The sequence below is a fragment of the Chanodichthys erythropterus genome, chromosome 9 (assembly GCF_024489055.1).
Source record: "Chanodichthys erythropterus isolate Z2021 chromosome 9, ASM2448905v1, whole genome shotgun sequence".
Taxonomy (NCBI): domain Eukaryota; kingdom Metazoa; phylum Chordata; class Actinopteri; order Cypriniformes; family Xenocyprididae; genus Chanodichthys; species Chanodichthys erythropterus.
This window is the reverse complement of record NC_090229.1, coordinates 23,592,299-23,616,052: the sequence shown is the minus strand read 5'-3', so window position 1 is coordinate 23,616,052 and position 23,754 is coordinate 23,592,299. Positions and strand designations below refer to the sequence as shown.

Below are 23,754 nucleotides of genomic sequence, written 5' to 3'. Positions count from 1 at the left end.
CATGAGCATCTCTACAATTGTGCCAAATTTCATCATGTTCCGTTGATAGGGCTGCCATAGACTCCCATTGGGGAGGAGGAAGAAGAAGAAGAAGAAAACTAACGGATACAATGACGGTTTAATATTGTCTTTTTAGAGCTGATTTAAAACAGCAGAATTTAATTCTGGTTGCATTATTGAATCATTATTTTCCTGTTTATCTCTTAAAAGCTCCTTTGAAACAATCTGTATTGAATTAAGTCAAGTGCTGTTTAAAATAAAGGTGACTTGACTAGGTAGGTACACAATTTTTTAAGATTATCTCCTGCTTTTTCTTGATCCAAGGTGATCTGTGTTTTGTTATTCTACTATTCTGTACTATACATACCATTACATTTAAAATTTTAATATTTCTTCAGAGAATGACATTGCATTTTGAGGCATGGAAAGATGTTTATGGCAGGTATTCTGCCACACAATGTTATCATACTTAAATCTGCTGTGGATTCTCCTATTAACAGTTAAGTTTATTTCAATTGTTTTGATAAAACAAATAAAACTATCTAGTATAGGCTACTACAGTACAATGTCCGCATTCTCCATCTCCAGTAGCTTGTCAATAACAATGCGTTGCGCTTCACCAACACTCCGACCCAAGCGCAACCGACACGAGTTATATGACACAACTCTAAGGTTCATAAATCATATTCACAACTTCATTACAGCAGACGCATGCACGTCAGATATCCACAGAGAAGTGAAAGTAAAAACGGAAGAAGAGAAAAGGAAAAAGGACCAGGCAAAATACATTGTAACACAGGAGGAAGAAAATGCCACTGTCTTTCTTTTTACGCAGCTAAGTTACAATAGACGATCACAACCAAAGAACATTAAGTAGGCAACACATCACCTGTGTGTCTGAAGACCGATTTTGCATCGACTTGTGATCGTGTTAAGAAGGGACAGAGATTTGAAGGGACAATTTTTTACAGAGATCCATAACGCCTGGATTCATTAATTTAGAGAATGCTCATGCTTGCGTATCTGCTGTCATGCTTGACAGTCGTCAGTGCAGGTAAGTTATTGACCTTATCTTGCAACGTGGAAGTAAGCTATTTTCTGTGATTGTGTGAGGATTCTATGACGGTTAAATAGTCTCAAATCTCACGCACATGATTCTGGGGTGGTTTCCCAGACAGGATTTAAATTAAGACAGGATAGGCCTTAGTCTAGAATAGTTAATCGTGGTTTAAAAAATGGCTTTCTGAAACACAGATTAAGTAAAGATTACTAAAACCTGCACTATGGAGTCCTGAATTAAAATAAACTAGATTAAAGGTGCTCTAAGTGATCCTGGGTGGATGTAACTTCCTGTTAATGTTCGAAATGTTGTCAAACAAAACAGAGGCTAGCTAGACCCTCCCTCCTCCCGTTTGCTATATGTGACAAAAAATGTTTTGGCCTAAAAATGCATGACATCACTTAGAGCACCTTTAATTTAAAATCAACTGTGCTAATCTGAATTAGCATTAAAGAAGTTGCCTAGAAAACATGGAATGAACCAAGAAAAGCTTAAAATTGCATGGAACTGAGAAGCAAATCCAAGGAAAACAATGGCAACAGAAGAAGACTGAAATAATAATAAAAAAAGCTTTACTAAACAAGAGACAGTTCTTTTAAAGCAAGCAAAATACATCAGCTGTAGGGAAAAAAAGAAATGCCTGGAAATATGTTTGTATATATATATATATACAGTCCAAAAGTTTGGAACCACTAAGATTTTTAATGTTTTTAAAAGAAGTTTCGTCTGCTCACCAAGGCTACATTTATTTAATTAAAAATACAGTAAAAACAGTAATACTGTGAAATATTATTACAATATAAAATGACTCTTTTCTATTTGAATATATTTCACAAAGTAATTTATTCCTGTGATCAAAGCTGAATTTTCAGCATCATTAATCCAGTCTTCAGTGTCACATGATCCTTCAGAAATCATTCTAATATGCTGATCTGCTGCTCAAGAAACATTTAATGTGTACAATTGTACAAAATATTTGTGTACAATATTTTTTTTCAGGATTATTTGATGAAAAGAAAGTTCAAAAGAACAGTGTTTATCTGAAATCTAATCTTTTGTAACATTATAAATGTCTTTACTGACACTTTTGATTGATTTAATGCATCCTTGCTAAATAAAAGTATTCATTTCTTTAATTTCTTTTCAAAAAAATAAAAATAAAAATTCTTACTGACCTCAAACTTTTGAACGGTAGTGTATAATGCTACAGAAGCTTTGTATTTCAGATAAATGCTGTTCTTTTGAACTTTCTATTCATCGAGGAATCCTGAAAAAAAAAAGTATACAACTGTTTTCAACTTTGAAAATAATCATAAATGTTTATTGAGCAGCAAATCAGCATATTAGAATGATTTCTGAAGGATCATGTGACACTGAAGACTGGAGTAACGATGCTGAAAATTCAGCTTTGCAACACAGGAATAAATTACTTTGTCAAATATATTTAAATAGTACACAGTTATTTTAAATTGTAATAATATTTCACAATATTACAGTTTTTTACTGTAATTTTAATTAAATAAATGTAGCCTTGGTGAGCAGACGAAACTTCTTTTAAAAACATTAAAAATCTTAGTGGTTCCAAACTTTTGGACTGTACTATATATATATATATATATGATTATTAATGCTTTTGTTTTGTCCTTTACATAGCAACAAACTAAATGTAACTATTTACACATGTGATAATCAGTGTTGGCAGTCTAGAAATGGTTTGGTTTGATAGAAACTGATTTGGTAAAAATGGGCTGGTTTGATCCAAAGCAATATTATAGTGGTTGCTTCAATATATAAAAGAGACAATTTTTGTTAGCAGGTCCTCAATCCAAGCACAAGCTCAACACTTCACCACAACGGTAATCTCCAAAAAACACTAACATAACAAAAACTTTTACATAATAGAACATTAAATGGTAAGAAGTCTCTCCATATTCTCATCTTCCAAAAAATAAAAAAATAACACTATTTCAACATTTACTCTCCCAATTCAGCCTGGTGCTGATGGGAAGTGAAAGTCCTGTTTGATTAGGTTACTTTACTGGAACATGTTATTTCAAAATGAAAACATCAAGTGAGTTTTAGTAACCATTTCAAGTCAATTTAACATGAAGCAATCACATTTGAACCAGAAACAATGGTGTTAAATCAAAATAAATTGTTTAAATAAAGTGAACAGCATCTGTTATATATATATCCATATATATCCAAGTAATACATGTGTCTTCTTTTAAACAATGTTAATCTGAAGTTAAACCTGCCTCCTGGTAGGTTTAATTTAAGCCTCAGTTTAGTCCTGGAGTAGCTCTAGTCTTCCTCCAGGAAATCAGTTTATTAAACTCTGGACTAGACTTGAACTATTTTAAACCATGTCAGAGAAAGCAGATTTCTGTTCATCTGGTTTAATCCGCGCGTAGAAAACCATCCTCGCGAGGGAACATTTCTGCACTGCTAGAACACAGAACAGTATCCTTGTGCAAGGGGGAGCTCCAAGATGGTGCTGTGGATGGTCGTGATTCTCTAAAATGAGAAACAAATCGTGTTTTTCTCACAAATGATTATATAAATTTCATAAAGTTGCTAACTATTATCTAAAAGTTGCTATTGACTGTTGAATTTAATCAAATAATGACCCAGGAGCATCGAAAAGGATTTAAAATCCCAAAATCAACCGTTTCGCTGCACAGTTCAAAAACATGGATGAGGATCTTGGCGCAGAGATGGAGAGTGACACTACGAAAGAGAAGAGAAACTTTAATGATACTCACTCGTATGCCTGTAAAGTAAAAAAACAGAGGAATTTGTGATTCTTGTTGTCCAAATACACCAAGTAAAAATCAAACACAAAAAAAAAAAAAATACAAAATATTTTTTTGGCCTCAAAAAAAGAAACAGTAACTTTGCTTTGATCTCAAAATTAATGATTAACAACAAATTAGTAGATAATTCTTCAGTTACTTCAAAATATGTGGCTCAGTTTTTTAGTAATTTGTATTCTTCTACATCAGCTACTTCCAACATTGATGCTTTTTAAATAGTTTGGTGAGCGGTACCATAAAAATAGACCAAAACTTTCAGAATGTGTGTGATAAAGAAATTGACATTGAGGAGTTGAGAGAGTGCATTAACTTGTTTAAACAGGACGTTAACACAGGCACAAGTTGAATAAGGACACAAAGAGGAGAACAGACGCGCCAGCAGAGAAAAGACAGTAGCCTAGCATGCACAAGCTCACTTTTCGCAAAATATAGGAAGAATAATGTAAATATTGAATTGGGGATGATATGAATGTATCTCTGAAGGGAACCAAGTGTCTTCAGAAAAGTTTTGATGGCTCTTCCTCTTATCACCATATAAAGTAGTAATGTCAGGGTTCTGCCCTGGCAGCCTTGTCCATGTTGTCTGTGTTGTCTTTGTTTGTGTTGTGTGTGAGCACATGGCTTGTTGAGTCCTCGTTAGTCTGAGTGTTGTCACCTGTTCCTCATGTTCTTTGCTCCCTTTATATTGTGCGCTCTTTCCCTCTTGTCTTTGCCAGTTCATTAAACCTTGTACCACTGTGTACTAGTCTTTTGTTCACTAAAGCTTATAATATTTTTGTAGGAGTTTCTTGTATCCATTTGTCATTGTAGTCATGCCTTGTTCCTAACCATCTAACGTCCTGTCTTGTCAAATCCTGGTACTGTGTCTCCCAGTCCTGTCCAGCAGGCTGAGCTTCCTTGGCCGCTCTCCCGTCCTACCAAGCAGCCGGACATGTGCAGTGCCTGTGAGTCCATGAGGGACTATCTCCTCAAACAGTGTGTTCCTGCCTGGGCTATGCTGTTTCTCTCCTGTCTTGCACTGCCATACCGTCTCTGCTCTCCAACCTCCTGCCAACCTGGGTTGGATTCAGCGGTCGCTCTCTCAGCCTGCCTGTCATCGTTTCTCATTCCCTTCCTACTGTTTGGACTGTGTTCACCTCCTCTCCTCAATATCTTGTCTAGCATTTTGTCTTCTCAATAAACCTTTAACATTCATCCTGCGTTTGAGTTCTCCCTCATAGATATCTGACAAGTAGCTTTAGTAGTAGCAGCGCTGTGTAAATTATAGAATAATTTAAATAAAAAAAATAAAAAAAAACTGCCTATGTGCATAACATCTTTGTTGTGATTATGATAAAAATGCAGTGTTTGCCTCTAATATCAAAGAACTACACAGATTTTTTGAGGCCAGTTTGGCCTGTGATCAAATAAACAACAAATTTGCTTAATAAATCTGCAACCAATATCAGAATCTCCCAATTTGCTTCTAAAAAAATTGGAATTGGCCATGAAAAATCAAAATGGGTGCATCACTAATAAAAAATAAATCATTATTTTAAAAATCTAATAGTCTTTTTGCTGAAAAACAAATAGGCTACCCTTTTTTAAAGAGCAGGGTACTAGTTTTCTTGCAAACGAATTAGTTGTTTATATGGTTAATATTAATGCAACTATCAGCGCACTAAGGTTTTAAAAAAAAAAAAAAGTTAATTCGGTCCGCATGGTTAATTTTTTTCCAATCTGGCCCTCAACCTAAAATGTTTGACACCCCTGGCCTAGAAGAAGAACGGTGCATTAAACGGTAAAACTATTATTTTGTGCTACAAACAGTGTTTTAATTTACGACACTACATATAAGAAATAACAGTTTGCAATGTCAAACAGCAAAATGTGCTGTTACAGTTAATACAAATAAAAATTTACAAATGGTCGTGCCCCCTCTTAAAAATAAGGTGGATACTAACTTTTATTTCATTAAAAGAAACACTTGATGTTGATGGTAACAAATGGTTTTGAGTGTTTGTACCTAAACCTATAAACTGGTTTCCATGCACAAGCAGGAAGCTGTCAAGTGGATGAGTTTATTCCCTTATTGTGATCTTTACCTAACAGTTTTTTTACAGTAGGATGGCAATTTATCATTTATTGGTATTTCATTGTAATTTATTATTTAAAGTTAAACAACATAAACAACCACTCAGATGTTTTTCCAAAATGTCTTCTTTATAAACCTGAGCTGCTCTACTTCCCAACTCAATATTTCTCCTTTTCTTTGGAGAAAAGACATTACAAATAATGTGTCTGTTTGGTGAACAAATGTAAATATGTGTGAAATATCTGTTCATGTTTTTTATGTTAATTGTAAAATTGTACAATGGCCGCCTGCTGCTTTTTAAAAATATAGTTAACAGCGTTTTAGTAACATGGTCTTGTCATAAACCTACTTCAGTCTCAGGCCTGGACTCAAATTAGCTGTACTCTGCTTCAACATTGCCTGTTATTTACTGTCTATATTATTTCACCCTTTTTCAGCATGGTTGAAAATGCTGCAACAACCATCCAAATCTTTTCTCTCAATCTCTTGATTTCTGATTTTGATTGATCTCTGTGTCACTGTTTCACATCAAGTACATGATTCAGTACACGGATCTTAACAGGTGGACCTTACGTCTCATATATTTTAATGGATGACAACTTATCTGATTAGCTTTGCAATTTATAAATATGTGATTGAATATTTATCATATGTATATTCAGTTATAATGCCAGAGGAAGTTAAGTCTGGAATGAATAGCCATATGTTATGGTTCAATTTGACACTGTAGCTACTAATATTATTTTCTCGTCCTTGTGTATCCACAGGTTCTCACTCACTGATGGCTTTGGTGACATATATAGTTGGACAGACACCATTTCCAGAGTTCAGTGTTGTGCTGATGTTGGATGATCTGGAAATAATGTATTATGACTCAACCACATGGAAAGCTGTGTATCGCTCTCACAGCGATTCAAAATACTATGATGAAGAGCAAAGTGATGCTGGTTTTATATTTCAAGACATGTATAATGAGATGGAAAATTTTTCCGTTAAGAAACACTTAAATATCACAGATGGTGAGAACTATAGCCTACAAATCACTATTAAAACACAAATCATGTAATAACAGATGTAGCTTCTGTGTTTTTATTATTTTATTAAAGCTTTTAATGTAAGATGGTAATCATGAAGTCCAGTATTTTTATTTTAAGTTCACTACGTTTTATATTATGTCAGTAAGGACTAATAAAACATACATTTTTCCTTTATTTAAAGGTTTTCATGTTCTTCAGAGTGTTTCTGGATGTGAACTGTTGAATGATGATAAACCAGGTCCACTTCATATCTGGAATGCTTTTGATAGACAAAATATAATGGAGTTCACATACGACCTGGAAAAAAACGATATCCAGATGAAAAAGTCATGGATACCGTGGAACCAAGTGAAACTGCTTAAATTAAAGTTTATACATGAAAATATTTATCATCCAATTTGCATTAAAGTTTTGCGAAGGTACCTGAATATGGAAAAGAACAATGTGATGAGAAAAGGTGAGAGAATCATACTGATCAACTTCAGTAAAGATAGAAAAAAATATAATCAACAAATATGACCCAAACAGCTGTGCTGACAGAAAATACATGTGCCTCTGATAGTTTTATGAATCATGAGAACCATAAATAAATAACTGATGCAACAGTTTAACAACAGTAAGACTTTCTTCTCTGTAGTGAAACCCAGAGTTAGACTCATGAAGAAGACACTCACGGACTCTCAAGGGCTTCAGATCAGCTGTCTGGCCACTGGTTTTTACCCCCGTCACATTAACCTGACTCTGTTCAGAGATGATCAGCCTGTGGATGATGATCAGATCACAGGAGGAGAGATTCTTCCCAACGGAGACGGAACTTACCAGATGAGGAAGAGTTTGATGATCAGCGCAGAAGAACAACGTGAAAGACACAAATACAACTGTACAATGAAACACCTCAATCTGGACAACAAACTGGACATTACATTTGGTAAAGAAAAACTGACAATCACATGAACAAACAAAACTACTGAATAACAAAGAAGACATTAGATTCAAGATACTTTATTGCCACTGTGTAAAAGACAATGACATTTTGTGTACAGCATCTTTCAGAGAATGCAACAATACTAGATTACAATTTTAGAATAACTTTTTTCACTGACTTAAATGTAAATAATTCCAATAAATGTCTATATCTTACAAATTTATTTTCCTGTTGTTTATCTCACTGTATCCCACCCGTTTCAGATGTGGCTGAACATGACCCAGGATCCTTCAGTCTTTCTGCAGTTATCAGTGTGCTGGTGTTAATGTGTGTGGCTGTTCTCATCGTAACTGCTCTCAACATATGGAGGAGGAAGAGACGAGCTTCTGGTAAATGTTCTGTACAGCCCAGTTCATTTCATCTAATGCTCAATTACAACCCGAATTCCGGAAATGTTGGGACGTTTTTTAAATTTGAATAAAAAATAAAAACTAAAAGACTTTCAAATCACACTATTTTATTCACAATAGAACATAGATAACATAACAAATGTTTAAACTGAGAAATTGTACACTTTTATCCAAAAAATGAGCTCAACCTTATGAAAAAGAAGTATACTTAAAGTATCAAGTATACTTAAATAATGTTCAAGTATATTTTTAAGTATACTTTATGTAGTAAGTATAACTTGTAACTTGTAAGTTTAACTTGTAAGTGTACTATTTTAATATGGGACTAAATTGGCCCAATTGAAGTATAAAAAGTGTAAAAGTAGTAAACTTTAAATACACAATTAGTTCACAGCTACGTTTCTCATTTGTACTGCATCTGTACTACAAGTATACTAGAATTTTAATATTTTAATACTTTTAATACATTTTTAGTATATGAAAGTACACGTACACGTACATATATGAGAGTATATGAAATATACTCTCAGTAAACTACTAGTTTAGTGCAAGAATATTTATAAGTTTTCTTTAAGTTAACATGACACACTTATAGTTTATTTTTTATATATTATTTTTGCACATTAAGTACTATGTTCCTATTTAATCATTTATTTTTTAGACTTGAAAAACATTTAACTGTACTTTAACTCTTTCCCTTTTAAAAACATTTTTTTCTAGCTTCATGAATCCTTTTTTATCAACACTTAAATGTGGGTAAGTTTCATAAAATAAAAAAAAGAAAACATTTCAAACAAAAGGCTAAGAAAGATGCATTTTTGGCTGCGTTCCACTGCAGTTTTAGACACGCACTCACGAAATTCCCTAAGCACTTCCCCTCGGGGGAATCCCTGCTGCCATTTTGAAGTGAGTTCCACTTCGTGAAGTGGACGAGGGAAGTTTATATTTTTTTACAGTCTATAATACGGACAGACCTTACAGTCTATGGGACAGACCCTCGCTCCCTTGATTTTCACCTAACCGAGGGAGCGAGTCTACTTCATATGTACACTTCAGGCAGCTCCATAACCCACAATGCAACACGATTATGACGTCACTGCATATCGCGTTTAATGCTGCGTTCCAGGCAGGTTTTTGAGCCCGTAATGCCGAGTTCAGACTGCACGATTTTCAAAATAGTCGGGTCACTGTTCTTTTCACACTGCATGACTATCTTGGCCAGCATTCAGTCGCTGCTGTGTTCAAACTGCACGATGGATCGGCGACAGAAGGTTTCACACTGCATGACTTTACAATAGGAAGAATCGCCGACAACTCTGTCTGGCACACAAACTACGTTTCACAACCAAACACACGCGATACATGAAAAGGAAACGACGCGATATCACGCGTTCAAGACCGGAGTTCTCACGTGAGACTGGCCCTGCGTCTCAATCAGCTCCCTAGCTCCCTATAGTCGTGAATCTGTATGTAATGAAAGAATGTGGCTGATACCCTGATCAGTGCCCTGACTACTGAACTACGGAGCTGATTGAGACACACAGTGGGATTATTATTAAAAATAGTAGCCCGCAAGAAGCTTGAAATACGAATTGCCTGTGTGCTGATTTGCAGCGAAAACAACATAAAGAAAAGAAGAATATGGAGGAGGAGACGCGAAGAACAAGGATTGTGTGTTCTGCAAGGACAGTTGGAGCTAAATACATAACTTTTCAATGTGCTGCTGTTGCGGATGGTCAAGCAAATGTTTGTGCTTTGTTTTTGTTTGATAGAATTGTAATGTTTATCTGAAACAAAGCCATGCTTGCTGATATTTTGGTCTATAACTCCTCCCTGAACTCCCCACTGCTCTGTATCTTGCTCTCTCATTGGCTGTCAGTCATCGCCGATGTAGTTTTCAGTCAGAACACTTTTCACACAGCAGGATTTTGAATCGACGATAGGTCCAGATATTTAGCATGCCACATATCTCACGGGTGTCGGCGACTCGTCTGCGATTCTCTCAGATTGCGTCTTTGCTCATTCACACTGCGTGATTGTCACTCGCGTGAACGAGCACCGTTTTGCCTGTGATTTCGGGCGTTTGTCTGCGATTTCTCAAAACGAGCCAAAATCGGGGCTAAAATCGTGCTCACGACTTTGTAGCATTCCATGAAAAAAAAAAAAAACTACGTAAAAGTGTAAACAAACCAACATGGCGGACCGTATGTGGCTTATGCTCATTAACAATTATTTCTATCACTAAAGGTGCACTCCTTGCTTATTTGAGGGAAACAGAGGTGGAAAATGGCGCATAAGGCAAGAGAAGCTGTTATACCTTTTATTTTACCGTGCACTTGCATAAACACAGCATCCGAGGTGGCTGGCTGCCATTGTTGTTTCGCGGGCTGTGTGACGTCAGAACTTGTAACTGGGAGTACATCGATCTAGTACGAGTTCACGGGTGGGAAGTCACGGCTTTGACTGCTGTTCCAGTGCACTTTCATGGGTAGAAGGTTGGAAAAACACGGGTTACGGGTTGCCTGGAATGCGGCATAATTTACCCCACCACAAACATCTCTTTGATATATTAATTATTTTTTTAACATTTAAAACACACATATATACATGTAGATTGCTGTATTAAACAAATAATAATAAATCAGCTCCATTGCGGATTCTAAGTGATCAAGGGCTTAGGATGTTCCAATTTAGCCCATTGCAAAGGTTCCGCCAGAAGTGGGCACTCGTGCAACGTAAGCAATGACGTACATCCGAGTCACGATCGGGAAGTTAGCGAGGGAAGGGCATTTAAAAAACGAACTGAACGTAGCCTTTGTCAAAGACCATGTCCGGATGGGATTCAGAATAGCCGCGTTTCCACTGCCGGGCCAAAGGCGGGTGTGCTAGTGCGTGCCAGGGCCGGTTGCGCTTCCACTGTCACTTCCGGGGCTTGATCGTGCCTCTTCGGTGCTTCCTCAGTGCCAAAGGCACGGGTTTTTCGATCCGCCGAAAACCTTGGTCCAAAGCGGGCCAGCTGGGGCTTGAGGCGCGGTCGAGGTGAAAGGCGGAGCTAATCGTAGTCAGGTGATGGTCTACACGCTGAAATGGGTTGGGTTGTGTGACGTTTGATCAAGGGAGGTGTGTTTAAGGGCGGTTTTTAGATCAGCGCTGCGGAGCTAGCGGACCGACAGTGGAAACGCAACTTGATTTTGGCCTTGGTGCCTAAGGTCTGTGGCCATAGGCCCAGCCCGGCACGTTGTTAGCCCTGGCTCGCACTGGCCCGACAGTGGAAAAGCGGCTAATGATGATCAAACCAGTCTATAGATCAAACACAGGTGGAGTAGATCGAGTCCATAAACACCCCCAAAGCTTCATAGTCCTCATTCAGTAACGTTAGGCATTTTTGATTTACATGCAGTTAATGTTTGATGAGTAATCTATCACTTGTTTCAGCTTCTTCTCCTGCATTTTAATACAGAGATTCTGTACTCTTCCAGAAGATGTATAACAGCGCCCCCTACCATATAGGCTGAAAATTCAGTCAATGGCGAGGAAAGAGTGAAGTAGATTTTAAGTACATTCCTATGTATACTACTGGTGGAATAGCCTACACAAAAATTCAGATACTCAGAATTAGAAATAGGCCTATATCTGTTTTCTTTATAAATCAGTATTTTCAATCAATGTACTTTTGTACTATACTTTTATAAATATACTTTTAAGTATATCTCTGTATGAAAGCCCAACGATGCCCCCTAGAGGTATCTTTATGTATGTATCTTTTATTATTGCCTGGACAAGTCGGAACATGTCAGTATCAGGAGGCATTGCATCGGTGGGAAAGCTGACTTATTCTTTGCACCAGAATTTGTACATCTGCATGTTTGTAGTTCCTGTGAGTGAATGATTAAGAAGTAAGTTATTGTTTTTTACATTCTAAGCTGTTCAATTTAGATATTTGCACATTCTGTTATAGTCATTAGTGAACTGTACTAGTTTAATAATGATCGTTATATTCTCATAATGTGAAGCTGTGGTTTACCTCATGTTTGATACTTTATAATTTATTTAATGATACTACTACTGTATTAAGGTTAATTTTTCTTTATGTTATTTGTAATTCTGTTTATATCAGTAAATTTATATTGTATTTTGTTTTCTTTGTTCATTGTAGACCACACATACCCCTATGGGCAAATGCCTATAATGCTTCATACATGCAGCTGTAATTTGAATAAAATTCTTCAAATTGGTCCCGCTCTCTCGCTCCAGTTTCTCTAACCGGAAACTCCAACCACCATTTCTACTAGTGCCTAAACGAACCCTTAGAGCGCCCCTTACGCTCGCACATGGTCCTTCGAGCCGGAGGGTACATCTGTAGAGATGGATCCTGATCCTGCAAGTACAGCAGATCCTGCAGTTCGAACCCGCACACAAAGAGAGCGACATCTTCCAGCCCATCTTGAGGATTACGAAGTCCAGCTTCCCGCGCACTTGCAATCAGCACCCCCCGCAGCTGATGCCTCTTCCCAAAGACATTCTAGACATTCCTCTAAGTCCATTTCTTCTGGTACAGCCTCCAACACTAAATACAGATCACGCTGCATCAAGCCGATCTCCAAGACACGCCCTTTCTGACGTCCAAGCTGCAGTGCTGGAGGAAAGACTAAAGGCTCTTGAACTAGAGGAATTACAACGTCAGATTGAAGAGGATGATACAGCAGATAAGGAATGTCAAAGACTTGATGATCAAGCTAGAGAGGCACTCAAAGCCAGAGAAGCTTTGGCTAAACAAATCGCAGCACGACGGCGTCTCAAGAAAGCACAAAATGAGCTTGTGGTTGCCAAGCTAGTCACCTCGCTCCTTAAACTGGACACCCACAATGTTAGCAGATCTGGATCACAGTCTGGCATCGCCAGTGATTTACCTGAAGCACTACCGGGAGTAAGCTCACCTCAACAGAGAGCTGCTGCTAGTGATATTTTTATATCATCTGCCCAGGAAATGCAGGGACATTCTACACCACACCCTGTCTTTTTTACCTCTGAGGCATCAGTATTGCCTCCTCCAGCACCACACGTGTTACCAACCACAGCCTTAGCAGCTGAAGCTTTCTCCAGTGCTCAGGACTTTACTCCCGATGTCCGCCATTCTGATGTAGTGACATGGTCATCACCCCCCCTCGCAGCGGCTGTGTCCACTTCGGTGTCTAGAACTGCTTTCACTGGTCCTTATCCTATTAACCCAGCTACAGTTACAGTGCAGCCAACCCCTCCTGTCACCACTGTAACCTACCATCAGATACCTGCTGTTAGTGTGCCTCCCTCAGTAGCTTCACCTCTGGATCCTGTAGCCTTGGGGGCTTCAGTACATCCTCACCCACACCAATTGCTGTATCCTCACAATCCAGTGGCATTCCCAGTGCCTCATCCAGTTCCATCTCATGCCCCTCCAGCTCAGGCAGCAATCTATATACCTCAAGCCCAGCCTCCCGGATTAGAGATGTTAGCTGCTTCTGCCTATGGTATCCCAAAACCCGTCATACCAACCTTTGAATCAGGGCGTGAAAGTGACTTTGCTCTGCTCAAAATGGCATTGGACAATTTAATGAATAGCCAACAGCACTTAAGTGAACAGTACAAGTATCAAGTGCTCCTAGGTCATTTAAAGCTTCCCAGTGCTCTTCAGCTTGCCAAGGCGTATATGCACGATCCCCGGCCATACACAGCGGCACTACAAGCACTGCAAGATAAATATGGTCAACCACGCCAACTAGTCCAGTGTGAGTTAGGTGCCATACTGAATGCTCCTGCTGTTAAGTTCGGAGATGCTGAAGCTTTTGATGACTTTGCCCTATCCATCCATTCATTGGTAGGGATGCTCAGAACACTAGAGGGTCCAAATGGCTATGAGTTAAGGTGTGGATCTCATGTTGATCGCCTACTGAGCAAAATGTCACCATCATACCGTGACAGTTTTGTTGAGTACTGCTTTAGCCATGGTATTCTCCAAACTAGCACAGACCGTACTTACACCCTGCCTGATTTCTCTGCCTGGCTACAGCTGAAATCTCAGGCTAAGCGTATTTCAAACAGGGCAGCAGCACTCTATCAAAGTGAGGTAACCAGGACTACCAAGAAAGATTCACGCCCACCTTCTCGCCCTAAGGACAGATCCACTTCAATCCTTTACTCCACTAACAGCACCTCACCCGTTCAAGGACAAGCAGGAGTGAAGACACCCAAGTTTCAACCATATTGTCCTTATTGCAATAATAAGGACCATTTCCTGAACTCTTGCTCTAAATTTAAGTTACTAACCACAGAGCAAATAATGAAGTGGATAACGGAATGAAAGCGGTGTTGGAAATGTGGAAGAGCACATGCTACAGACCACTGCACTCTGAAGCGAGGATGCAAGACTTGCAAAGAGGTTCACCTTACTGCTCTCCATGAAGTGGCCTTGCAGACACACAAGAGTGTTCTTCTGGTCAATGTTCCCCCTTCCCAGGTGTACTTAGATCGTCCCAATCGATCTCCAAAGGTGATGCTAAAGGTAGTTAAGGTCCTGCTTCATCACAGAGACAAAGCCATGGAGACATATGCCGTGTTAGACGATGGCTCTGAACGTAGCATCGTACTGCCACAGGCTGTGGAAGAGTTAAACCTTACCACAGTGCCTGAAACACTCACCTTACATACAATACGTCAGGATGTACTTCACTTGAATGGAGCATCTGTTTCCCTCTCTGTGTCACCTTTAAATAGACCAACTAAGAAGTTTCAGATTAATCATGCCTTCACTGCAGAGAATCTGAGACTGTCTGAACACTCTTATCCAGTAGCTGCTCTCCAACGAAAATATGCCCATATCCAGTCCTTACCATTGCCACAGATTGAGCGAGCACAACCCTTGCTACTCATTGGGTCAGACATGCCTCACCTACTCGTGCCAGTCCAGCCCATACGAATGGGACCTCCTAATGCACCCATAGCTGTTCACACCAGACTCGGTTGGACTCTCCAAGGCCCTGTTGGGTACAATCAAACTGCTCCTTGTGACCAAGAATGTCTGAACATTTCTATAGATACTCAGAATGCTGAGCTACTCAAGAACGTTGAGCGTCTTTGGCAGATTGACACTCTACCTTACATAAACGAAACAACAGCTACTCGTTCCAAAGAGGACCAGCACGCTCTCGCACTACTCCAATCCCACACTAAGAGGGTAGAGGTAGATGGCACTCTACGATATGCCACTCCTTTGCTCAGACGACCAAATGCTGTCACCCTTAAAGCCCCAAAGGAAGCAGTACTGGCATCCCTTCGCAGCACTGAACGGAGACTCGCCAAAGACCTGAACCTCTCTGAAGCATACTGTACTGAGATGGACAAATTAGAACAGTCTGGCTACGTGGCAGAAATCTCCCCTCAGGAAGCTGAGAAGTCCACTGAATCCTGGTACATTCCTCACCATATGGTGAAACACAATGGCAAAAACAGGATTGTGTTTAACTGTTATTTCCAGTATCAGGGTCAGTAATTAAATGAACACCTTATTCCTGGTCCCATACTTGGTCCATCTCTGCTTGGAGTTCTGCTTCGGTTCAGACAGCATACCGTGGCTGTAAGCGGAGATGTGAAAGGTATGTTTCACCAAGTTCGCCTACTGCCAGATGACAAGGCGATCTTGCGCTTCCTCTGGAGAAACATGCAAAGGACTGAGCGGCCAAAGATCTATGAGTGGCAAGTGCTACCGTTCGGTACGACGTGCAGTCCTTGTTGTGCTATATATGCACTGCAACAAGTAGCCCATGACAACAGCGAAATTGATCCCATTTTAGTCGAATCAGTGATGCAGTCATTCTACGTAGACAATTGTCTTCAAAGTACACAATTTACTGAAAAGGCAAGAGCTCTAGTAGATGGTCTACGCCAATTGCTGCTTAATGGAGGGTTCGATCTTTGCCAATGGGCGAGCAACAAACCAGAAGTCATTGAGCACCTTCCATCAGAAGCAAGGTCACAGAACAGTGAGCTATGGTTATTCCAAAAGAGTTCAGATCTTTTAGAGGGCACACTTGGATTACGATGGAACTGTCTCAATGATTCCCTAGGATACAAACCTCGCCAAGTGGAATGTTTCAAACCAACATTAAGAAATATCTACAAGGTACTGGCATCGCAGTATGACCCTCTTGGTTTCCTGATTCCATTCACCACCCAAGCCAAGATACTCATTCAGGATCTGTGGAAAATTCATGTGGGATGGGATGACCTCATTGAGTCTGACAGCCTACGAAATAGATGGCAAACCTGGGTACAGGAACTACCTGATTTGGAGCATCTAGAGGTTCCCAGATGCTACACTCTATCTCAGGTACTTGATGAGGCATGTACCAGAGACCTACATGTTTTCTGTGATGCCTCCGAGAGAGCCTATGGCTCAGTATCATATATGCACACAGAAGACAAAGATGGCTATGTACACATTTCATTTGTGCTGGCTCATTCCCGTGTAGCACCCAGGAAACAAATGTCGATGCCACGACTTGAACTGAGTGCAGCACTTACTGGTGCACAAATAGCTAAAGTCCTCCAAACAGAACTTACAGTCACCATCTGGCAAGTTGTTCTCTGGTCAGATTCCACCACTGTCCTTCGCTGGCTGTTGTCTGACTCCTGCAGGTATTAAGTCTTTGTAGGAACTCTAATCGCTGAAATTCAGTCCCTCACAGACATTAATTCCTGGAGGTATGTGGATTCAGGAAATAACCCAGCAGACGACATAACGCGTGGAAAGTCCTTAAAGGAGTTGATTCAATCATGCCGTTGGGCTGATGGACCAGACTTCTTGTATCAATCTGAAGCCTCTTGGCCAACCATGCCGGCTGCTGACCCTGAACCAGATGCTGAATTAAAGAAGTCAGCACTCTGCCTCCACCTGTGTACCAGTCCTGATTTACAACTCCCAGATGCAAATCAGTATGACACCTGGAAGGACTTGGTAAAGGCCACAGTGGCGTGCTTACACGGGGCGGCTAAATCTCCCGCACAAATGGATGAAGCTGAGCATTATGTTACAGCAGAAAAGCTCCTCCTCCAACGAGCCCAAAGAGATTCCTTTCCAGAAGAGGCTAAGGCTCTCTCAGCAAACCGACCCTTACCATCTAATAGCCGGTTAGTGTCCTTGTCTCCTGAATATGATGAAGATGCTGGGCTAATTAGGGTTGGAGGGAGACTACGTCATGCTGAACATATAGACATGAATGCCCTACATCCTATAGTTCTTGATCTCCATCAACATCTAACTAAACTCCTTATTAAGGAATATGATGCCAATCTACTTCACCCCGGGCCAGAAAGAGTGCTTGCAGAGCTCCGACGTCACTATTGGATTTTGCGAGGTAGAGCGGCCATCAAAAAACATCAACTCGCCTGTATTGAATGTCAAAAGTGGCGTGCCCAACCTAACATCCCCATGATGGCAGATCTCCCACCAGCTCATCTTAGGATTTATAAGCCCCCCTTCTATTCCACTGGAATGGACTGTTTTGGCCCATTTACAGTAAAAATAGGACGACGCACTGGAAAGAGATGGGGAATAGTGTTCAAATGTATGACCACCTGATGCCTCCATCTGGACCTACTTGAAAGTCTCGACACTGATGCCTTCTTAATGTCTTTACGGAGATTTATAGCTAGAAGAGGCAAGCCATTCGAGCTCTTCTCTGATAATGGCACCAATTTTGTTGGAGGGAACAGAGAGATTAAAGAGGCATACGAGGCTATGGCACCTCAATTAAAGGAGCAATTAGCTGAACAAAAAATCTCTTTCAGCTTCATTCCTCCCAGTGCTCCGCATTTTGGTGGCATTTGGGAGAGGGAAGTAAAATCAGTGAAACAAGCCTTGAAGGTCATTCTGAAGGAACAGACAGTCCCTGAGACAGTCCTCCGCACTGTTCTCATTGAGGTGGAGGGCATCATGAATGCTAAGCCTTTAGGCTATGTTTTATCCGATATCGCAGACCCAGACCCAATCACACCTAACATCCTGCTTATGGGTCGCCATGACTCCTCTCTCCCACAAGTAATGTATGACTCCAGCAATCTTTTGGGAACCAGGAGGTGGAGGCATAGTCAAATACTTGCAGATCAATTCTGGGCTAGATTTATTACTCACTACCTGCCAAGTCTACAGGAAAGACAAAAATGGCAAAGGGACAGTGACGAACTCAGGATTGACCAGGTAGTGCTCATCATGGATCCACAACTTCCACGAGCCCTCTGGCCAGTGGGCAAGGTGACCCGCACCTTTCCTGGACCAGATGGACGCATAAGAACAGTTACAGTTCAGGTTCAAGATCGAACTTATGTTAGACCGGTGGCCCGGTTGATCCCACTTCCCAAGCTTATGGACGACAACTCCAATCCTGCCACTTAGGTAGGGCTTTCCACCATGTTCAAATGTTCCAAGTAACATTTGGGGGCGGCTATGTATGAAAGCCCAACGATGCCCCCTAGAGGTATCTTTATGTATGTATCTTTTATTATTGCCTGGACAAGTCGGGACATGTCAGTATCAGGAGGCATTGCATCGGTGGGAAAGCTGACTTATTCTTTGCACCAGAATTTGTACATCTGCATGTTTGTTGTTCCTGTGAGTGAATGATTAAGAAGTAAGTTATTGTTTTTACATTCTAAGCTGTTCAATTTAGATATTTGCACATTCTGTTATAGTCATTAGTGAACTGTACCAGTTTAATAATGATCGTTATATTCTCATAATGTGAAGCTGTGGTTTACCTCATGTTTGATACTTTATAATTTATTTAATGATACTACTACTGTATTAAGGTTAATTTTTCTTTATGTTATTTGTAATTCTGTTTATATCAGTAAATTTATATTGTATTTTGTTTTCTTTGTCCATTGTAGACCACACATACCCCTATGGGCAAATGCCTATAATGCTTCATACATGCAGCTGTAATTTGAATAAAATTCTTCAAATTGGACCCGCTCTCTCGCTCCAGTTTCTCTAACCGGAAACTCCAACCACCATTTGTACTAGTGCCTAAACGAACCCTTAGAGCGCCCCTTATGCTCGCACAATCTCTATTAAAAGACTGAGTCCAAGTATAGGCCAAATATACTTAGACTTTTCTGTCGGTACAAGTCAAGTATACTTAAGTGCAATTTTAAATATATATTTCTCAGAAGTACATAAAGTATATTTCTGAGAAGTATATAAAAAGTAGACTGAAAGTATACTTTCTTATTTTTTTGTTTAAAAGAAGTATACTAATAGCACACTTAAATAAACTTCTTTTTCATAAGAGCATTTCAAATTTGATGCCTGCTACAGGTCTCAAAAAAGTTGGCATGAGGGGAAACAAATGGCTGAAAAAACAAAACATTTTGAAAAGATTCAGCTGGGAGAACATATAGCAACTAATTAAGTTAATTGATACCAGGTCTGTAACATGATTAGTTATAAAAGGTATGTCTTAGAGGCAGAGTCTCTTAGAAGTAAAGATGGGCAATCTGTGAAAGAGTGCGTAAAAAGATTACTTCACAAGATACTTTAAAAACAATGTTCCTCAATGTCAAATTGCAAAGGCTTTGCAAATCTCATCATCTACAGTGCATGACATCATCAAAAGATTCAGAGAAACTGGAGAAATCTCTTTGCGTAAGGGACAAGGCCGAAGACCTTTATTGGATTCCTGTGGTCTCCGGACCCTCAGACGACACTGCATCACTCATCAGCATGATTGTGTCAATGACATTACTAAATGGGCCCAGGAATACTTCCAGAAATGACTGTCGGTAAACACAATCCGCCGTGCCATCTGCAGATGCCAACTAAAGCTCTATCATGCAAAAAGGGAGCTATATGTGAACATGGTCAAGAAGCGCCATCGTGTCCTGTGGGCCAAGGCTCATTTAAAAATGGACTGTTTCAAAGTGGAAAAGTGTTCTATGGTCAGACGAGTCCAAATTTGACATTCTTGTTGGAAATCACGGATGCTGTATCCTCCGGGCTAAAGAGGAGGGAGACCTTCCAGCATGTTATCAGTTTTCAGGTCAAAAGCCAGCATCTGTGATGGTATGGGGGTGCATTTGTGCATATAGTGTGGGCAGCTTGCATGTTTTGGAAGGCACTGAATGCTGAAAGGTATATAAAGGTTTTAGAGCAACATATGCTCCCCTCCAGACGACGTCTATTTCAGGGAAGGCCTTGTGTATTTTAGCAGAACAATACAAAACCACATACTGCAGCTATTACAACAGCACGGCTTCGTCGTAGAAGAGTCCGGGTCCTGAATTGTCCTGCCTGCAGTCCAGATCTTTCACCTATGGAGAAAAATACATTAAAGACCACCACCAACTCTTCAGCAGCTGAAAAGGCAAGAATAGGACCAAATTCCAACACCAAGCTCATTTTGTGCATAAAATTGTAAAATTTCTCAGTTTAAACATTTGTTATGTTATCTATGTTCTATTGTGAATAAAATATTGGCTCATGTGATTTGAAAGTCTTTTAGTTTTCATTTTATTCAAATAATAATAATAATAAAAAAACGTTCCAACATTTCTGGAATTCGGGTTGTAGAAAAAACACCAAACATGAGTTCTTTTAGATGCTTTCAGAGTTCACAGTATGTAGTGTTATGTTTCTGTAGTGTTCCTCTGTGTTTAATCTGGTTTCACTGTGTCACTTGTATTCAGGACGAGGACCTGGGATGTTCACGAAGCCCCTTCCTGGAGATTTGCTTAGGGCCCTCAATAACCTAAACATCACCTTGCTTACTTCAACACAACATACAAGGAAGTGAACTAGAGTGCCCTCTAGTGCACAGAAACATTAAAGGGTTAGTTCACCCAAAATGAAAATTCTGTCATTAATTACTCACCCTCATTCGTTCATCTTCACAACAAAATTAAGATATTTTTCATAAATTCCGATGGCTCAGTGAGGCCTGCATTGCCAGCAAGACAATTAACACTCAATGCCCAGAAAGCTACTAAAGACTGTTTTATGATGCATCTTTAACCCTTAAATGCATACCTCGGGTCTTTAGTGACCCGGGACGTCATTCACTAACCTCCTCCTCGTTCATTTTTTAAAGTTAGACATCAACCTTCTTGGTATTCCTCAATCAATTCATTATAAAGAATATAACAAGAAAAAAATCATAAAATTATAAAAGAATGCCTATTTTTGTTTTCTTTTTTTGTAAAAAAAATTTTAATGACCCGAGGTGTGTATGAGTGTACGTATTTTTTTTTTCTGCACAACAATAATTGAATCTTAGATGACTGAATAAGTGGAATTCACCTTTATTCCACAAGGTGGCAATGTCTGATACACAATGCTGAAGTGACGACTCATTCAGACAGAAAACGAAATAATAAGAAAAACATGAAATGGCTCAGTGATTTACTGCAGAGCAAGTACTGAAAGCAATAAAATATGACTGTAACTGTTACAAGATGAATCTGGTGAAGCTGTTAGTGATCAAAATATTGATTTTGAAGATGTTGAAAATTATATAGTTTTTGAGAGTACGTTTGAGATCGCGAATGGGCTCATATTCGTGACCTCAAATATAAAACTAGCCCATTATTTGCTGAATTAACTGGGAAATGAGCTCCGACGAGGACAGTGATGATGGCATAAAACATCTGCTCAAACTGAGCCCTTTCAAGCTCCAAAAGGTAACAAAATATGATTTCTTTTATTCTTCTGTAATTGTTATTCTAATATCAGAGGAGTTTTATATTATCGCGACAGGTTGAGATCCTTCCCTGTTAGATATAGATCCGGGTCGCTAAAGACCCGAATATGTAAGAATGACTGGCGAAACAGTCATGCATTTAAGGGTTAAGCACCTTTACCTTATTTTTATTATTCTCAAGTTAGGTAAGAAAGTCAAATCTTACCTAAATTATAAGCATTTTAAAATACTTACAATCAGACAGAAGACTTCTCTGTGGTCTGTTCAGGCTCAACGACTTAGATCAATGCCACATGAGGCCAAGTTTAATTATAAAGTTATAAGTTCATTTATTTATTACATTAATATTACTAGCATTCCATATATTCTACTAACATTCTAATACAAGTAATTAAATAAAGTATAAGTATTACAATGTTCTTCAGTCAATGCAATATCAGCGATGGAGGCATCATCAGCATTGGTTCTGGTGTCGGAGAGGCAGCCTCAGGTGCGAAGAAGCCACTCCTGTTCTCTTCATGTTCCAGCCTTTTATAGACTATCTGACTACTTGATGTCATCTTCTTGGGAATTCCCCTCTTCTGTCTATATATAATAAGCTATTATCTTAAGCTATTATTACCAGCTTTATAAAAACCCATTTGTCTTGTTTTCATCAGTTATCATATACAAATTATCGTGCATTTTTTCACTGCTTTACAAACAAGTTATCAAACGTATTTTTCTCCAATGTCTCTTTTAAAGTTGTTTTTCATGAATAGTTATCTCTCATAACTCTTTTTCACTGTTTACACATAAACAAGTTATCAAACATATATTTTCCTCCAATTTATCTCTTTTGCAGTTGTTTTTCATGAAAAGTTATCTCTCATAATTCTTTCACTGTTTATCCATAAACAAGTTATCTATATATCTCTCATAACAGCTGTACTTCATAAACAGCTAACTTCTTTTCACTTGGTTACACACAAACATGTTATTGAACATGTTTCTTCCTCCAAGATATCTCTTTATGACAGCTTTTTTTCTTTTATCTTCAAATCACAGTTGTGTTGTCATTATTACTTATAAATCACTTATTTCAATAAATGATTTTTCGTCTTAAATCTCAATTGTGTTGTCATTGTTATTCTTTATAAGCAGAAGAGGTACGAGTAGCCTAGAAAAGTTGCATTCCCTGATGAAGCAAGGTGTGGCTGATATCAACACCCCCCTTCATGCAACTTTGTTCTACATTTGTTTGTTTACTTTTAATTATTGCATGATTCTCTCCCTCTTTTATTTTACTATTTTAATCTGATACTTGTCCTGTTTTTGTTATAAGCTTTATTTAAAATACATTCATTTAGTCCCACCAGGGTCGTCTGTGTTTGATTATTCAATTCAATTTCTAATGCATCATTTTACCAGAGTTTCAAATGTTTGTACTCTGCTTTATTGCCATCACAAATGTACTATTTTGTACCTTATTAGTTTTCCTTATTAAATCAAATACCTTCTTGGGATCTTCACATAGAAAGATGTGGTAGAAACTGCGCCTCTGGGCGTGTCCACAGTGCGCGTTGACTTTGCTTATTACACACAGGGATGCGCATCACACAAACATGCCAAATATTTAAAACAAAAGGATTACAGTGTAAAAGAATATTATTGCGTAGGCTACATAAATCTAAAAATGTAATGATGAATAGTCATTGCGTGTATT

The 23,754-nt window shown here is 39.0% G+C and overlaps 1 protein-coding gene across 1 annotated transcript; it reads left to right on the top strand.

Annotated features, from left to right (window-relative positions):
• Positions 1 to 704: 704 nt before the first annotated feature.
• Positions 705 to 23,094, top strand: LOC137026537 (DLA class I histocompatibility antigen, A9/A9 alpha chain-like). Its single transcript, XM_067393920.1, has 6 exons — positions 705 to 1,054; positions 6,718 to 6,969; positions 7,169 to 7,444; positions 7,625 to 7,915; positions 8,176 to 8,301; positions 21,040 to 23,094. The coding sequence occupies exons 1-6, from the start codon at positions 1,006 to 1,008 to the stop codon at positions 21,144 to 21,146; spliced, it is 1,101 nt and encodes a 366-aa protein (XP_067250021.1). The 5' UTR covers positions 705 to 1,005; the 3' UTR covers positions 21,147 to 23,094.
• Positions 23,095 to 23,754: the final 660 nt, after the last annotated feature.

Excerpts from the sequence above, each read along its gene's own strand:
- LOC137026537 (XM_067393920.1), top strand. The coding sequence starts at position 1,006 with ATGCTCATGCTTGCGTATCTGCTGTCATGCTTGACAGTCGTCAGTGCA. Across the intron at positions 7,445-7,624 it reads GAACAATGTGATGAGAAAAG|TGAAACCCAGAGTTAGACTC; the intron begins GTGAGAGAATCA and ends TCTTCTCTGTAG. Across the intron at positions 8,302-21,039 it reads GAGGAAGAGACGAGCTTCTG|GACGAGGACCTGGGATGTTC; the intron begins GTAAATGTTCTG and ends ACTTGTATTCAG.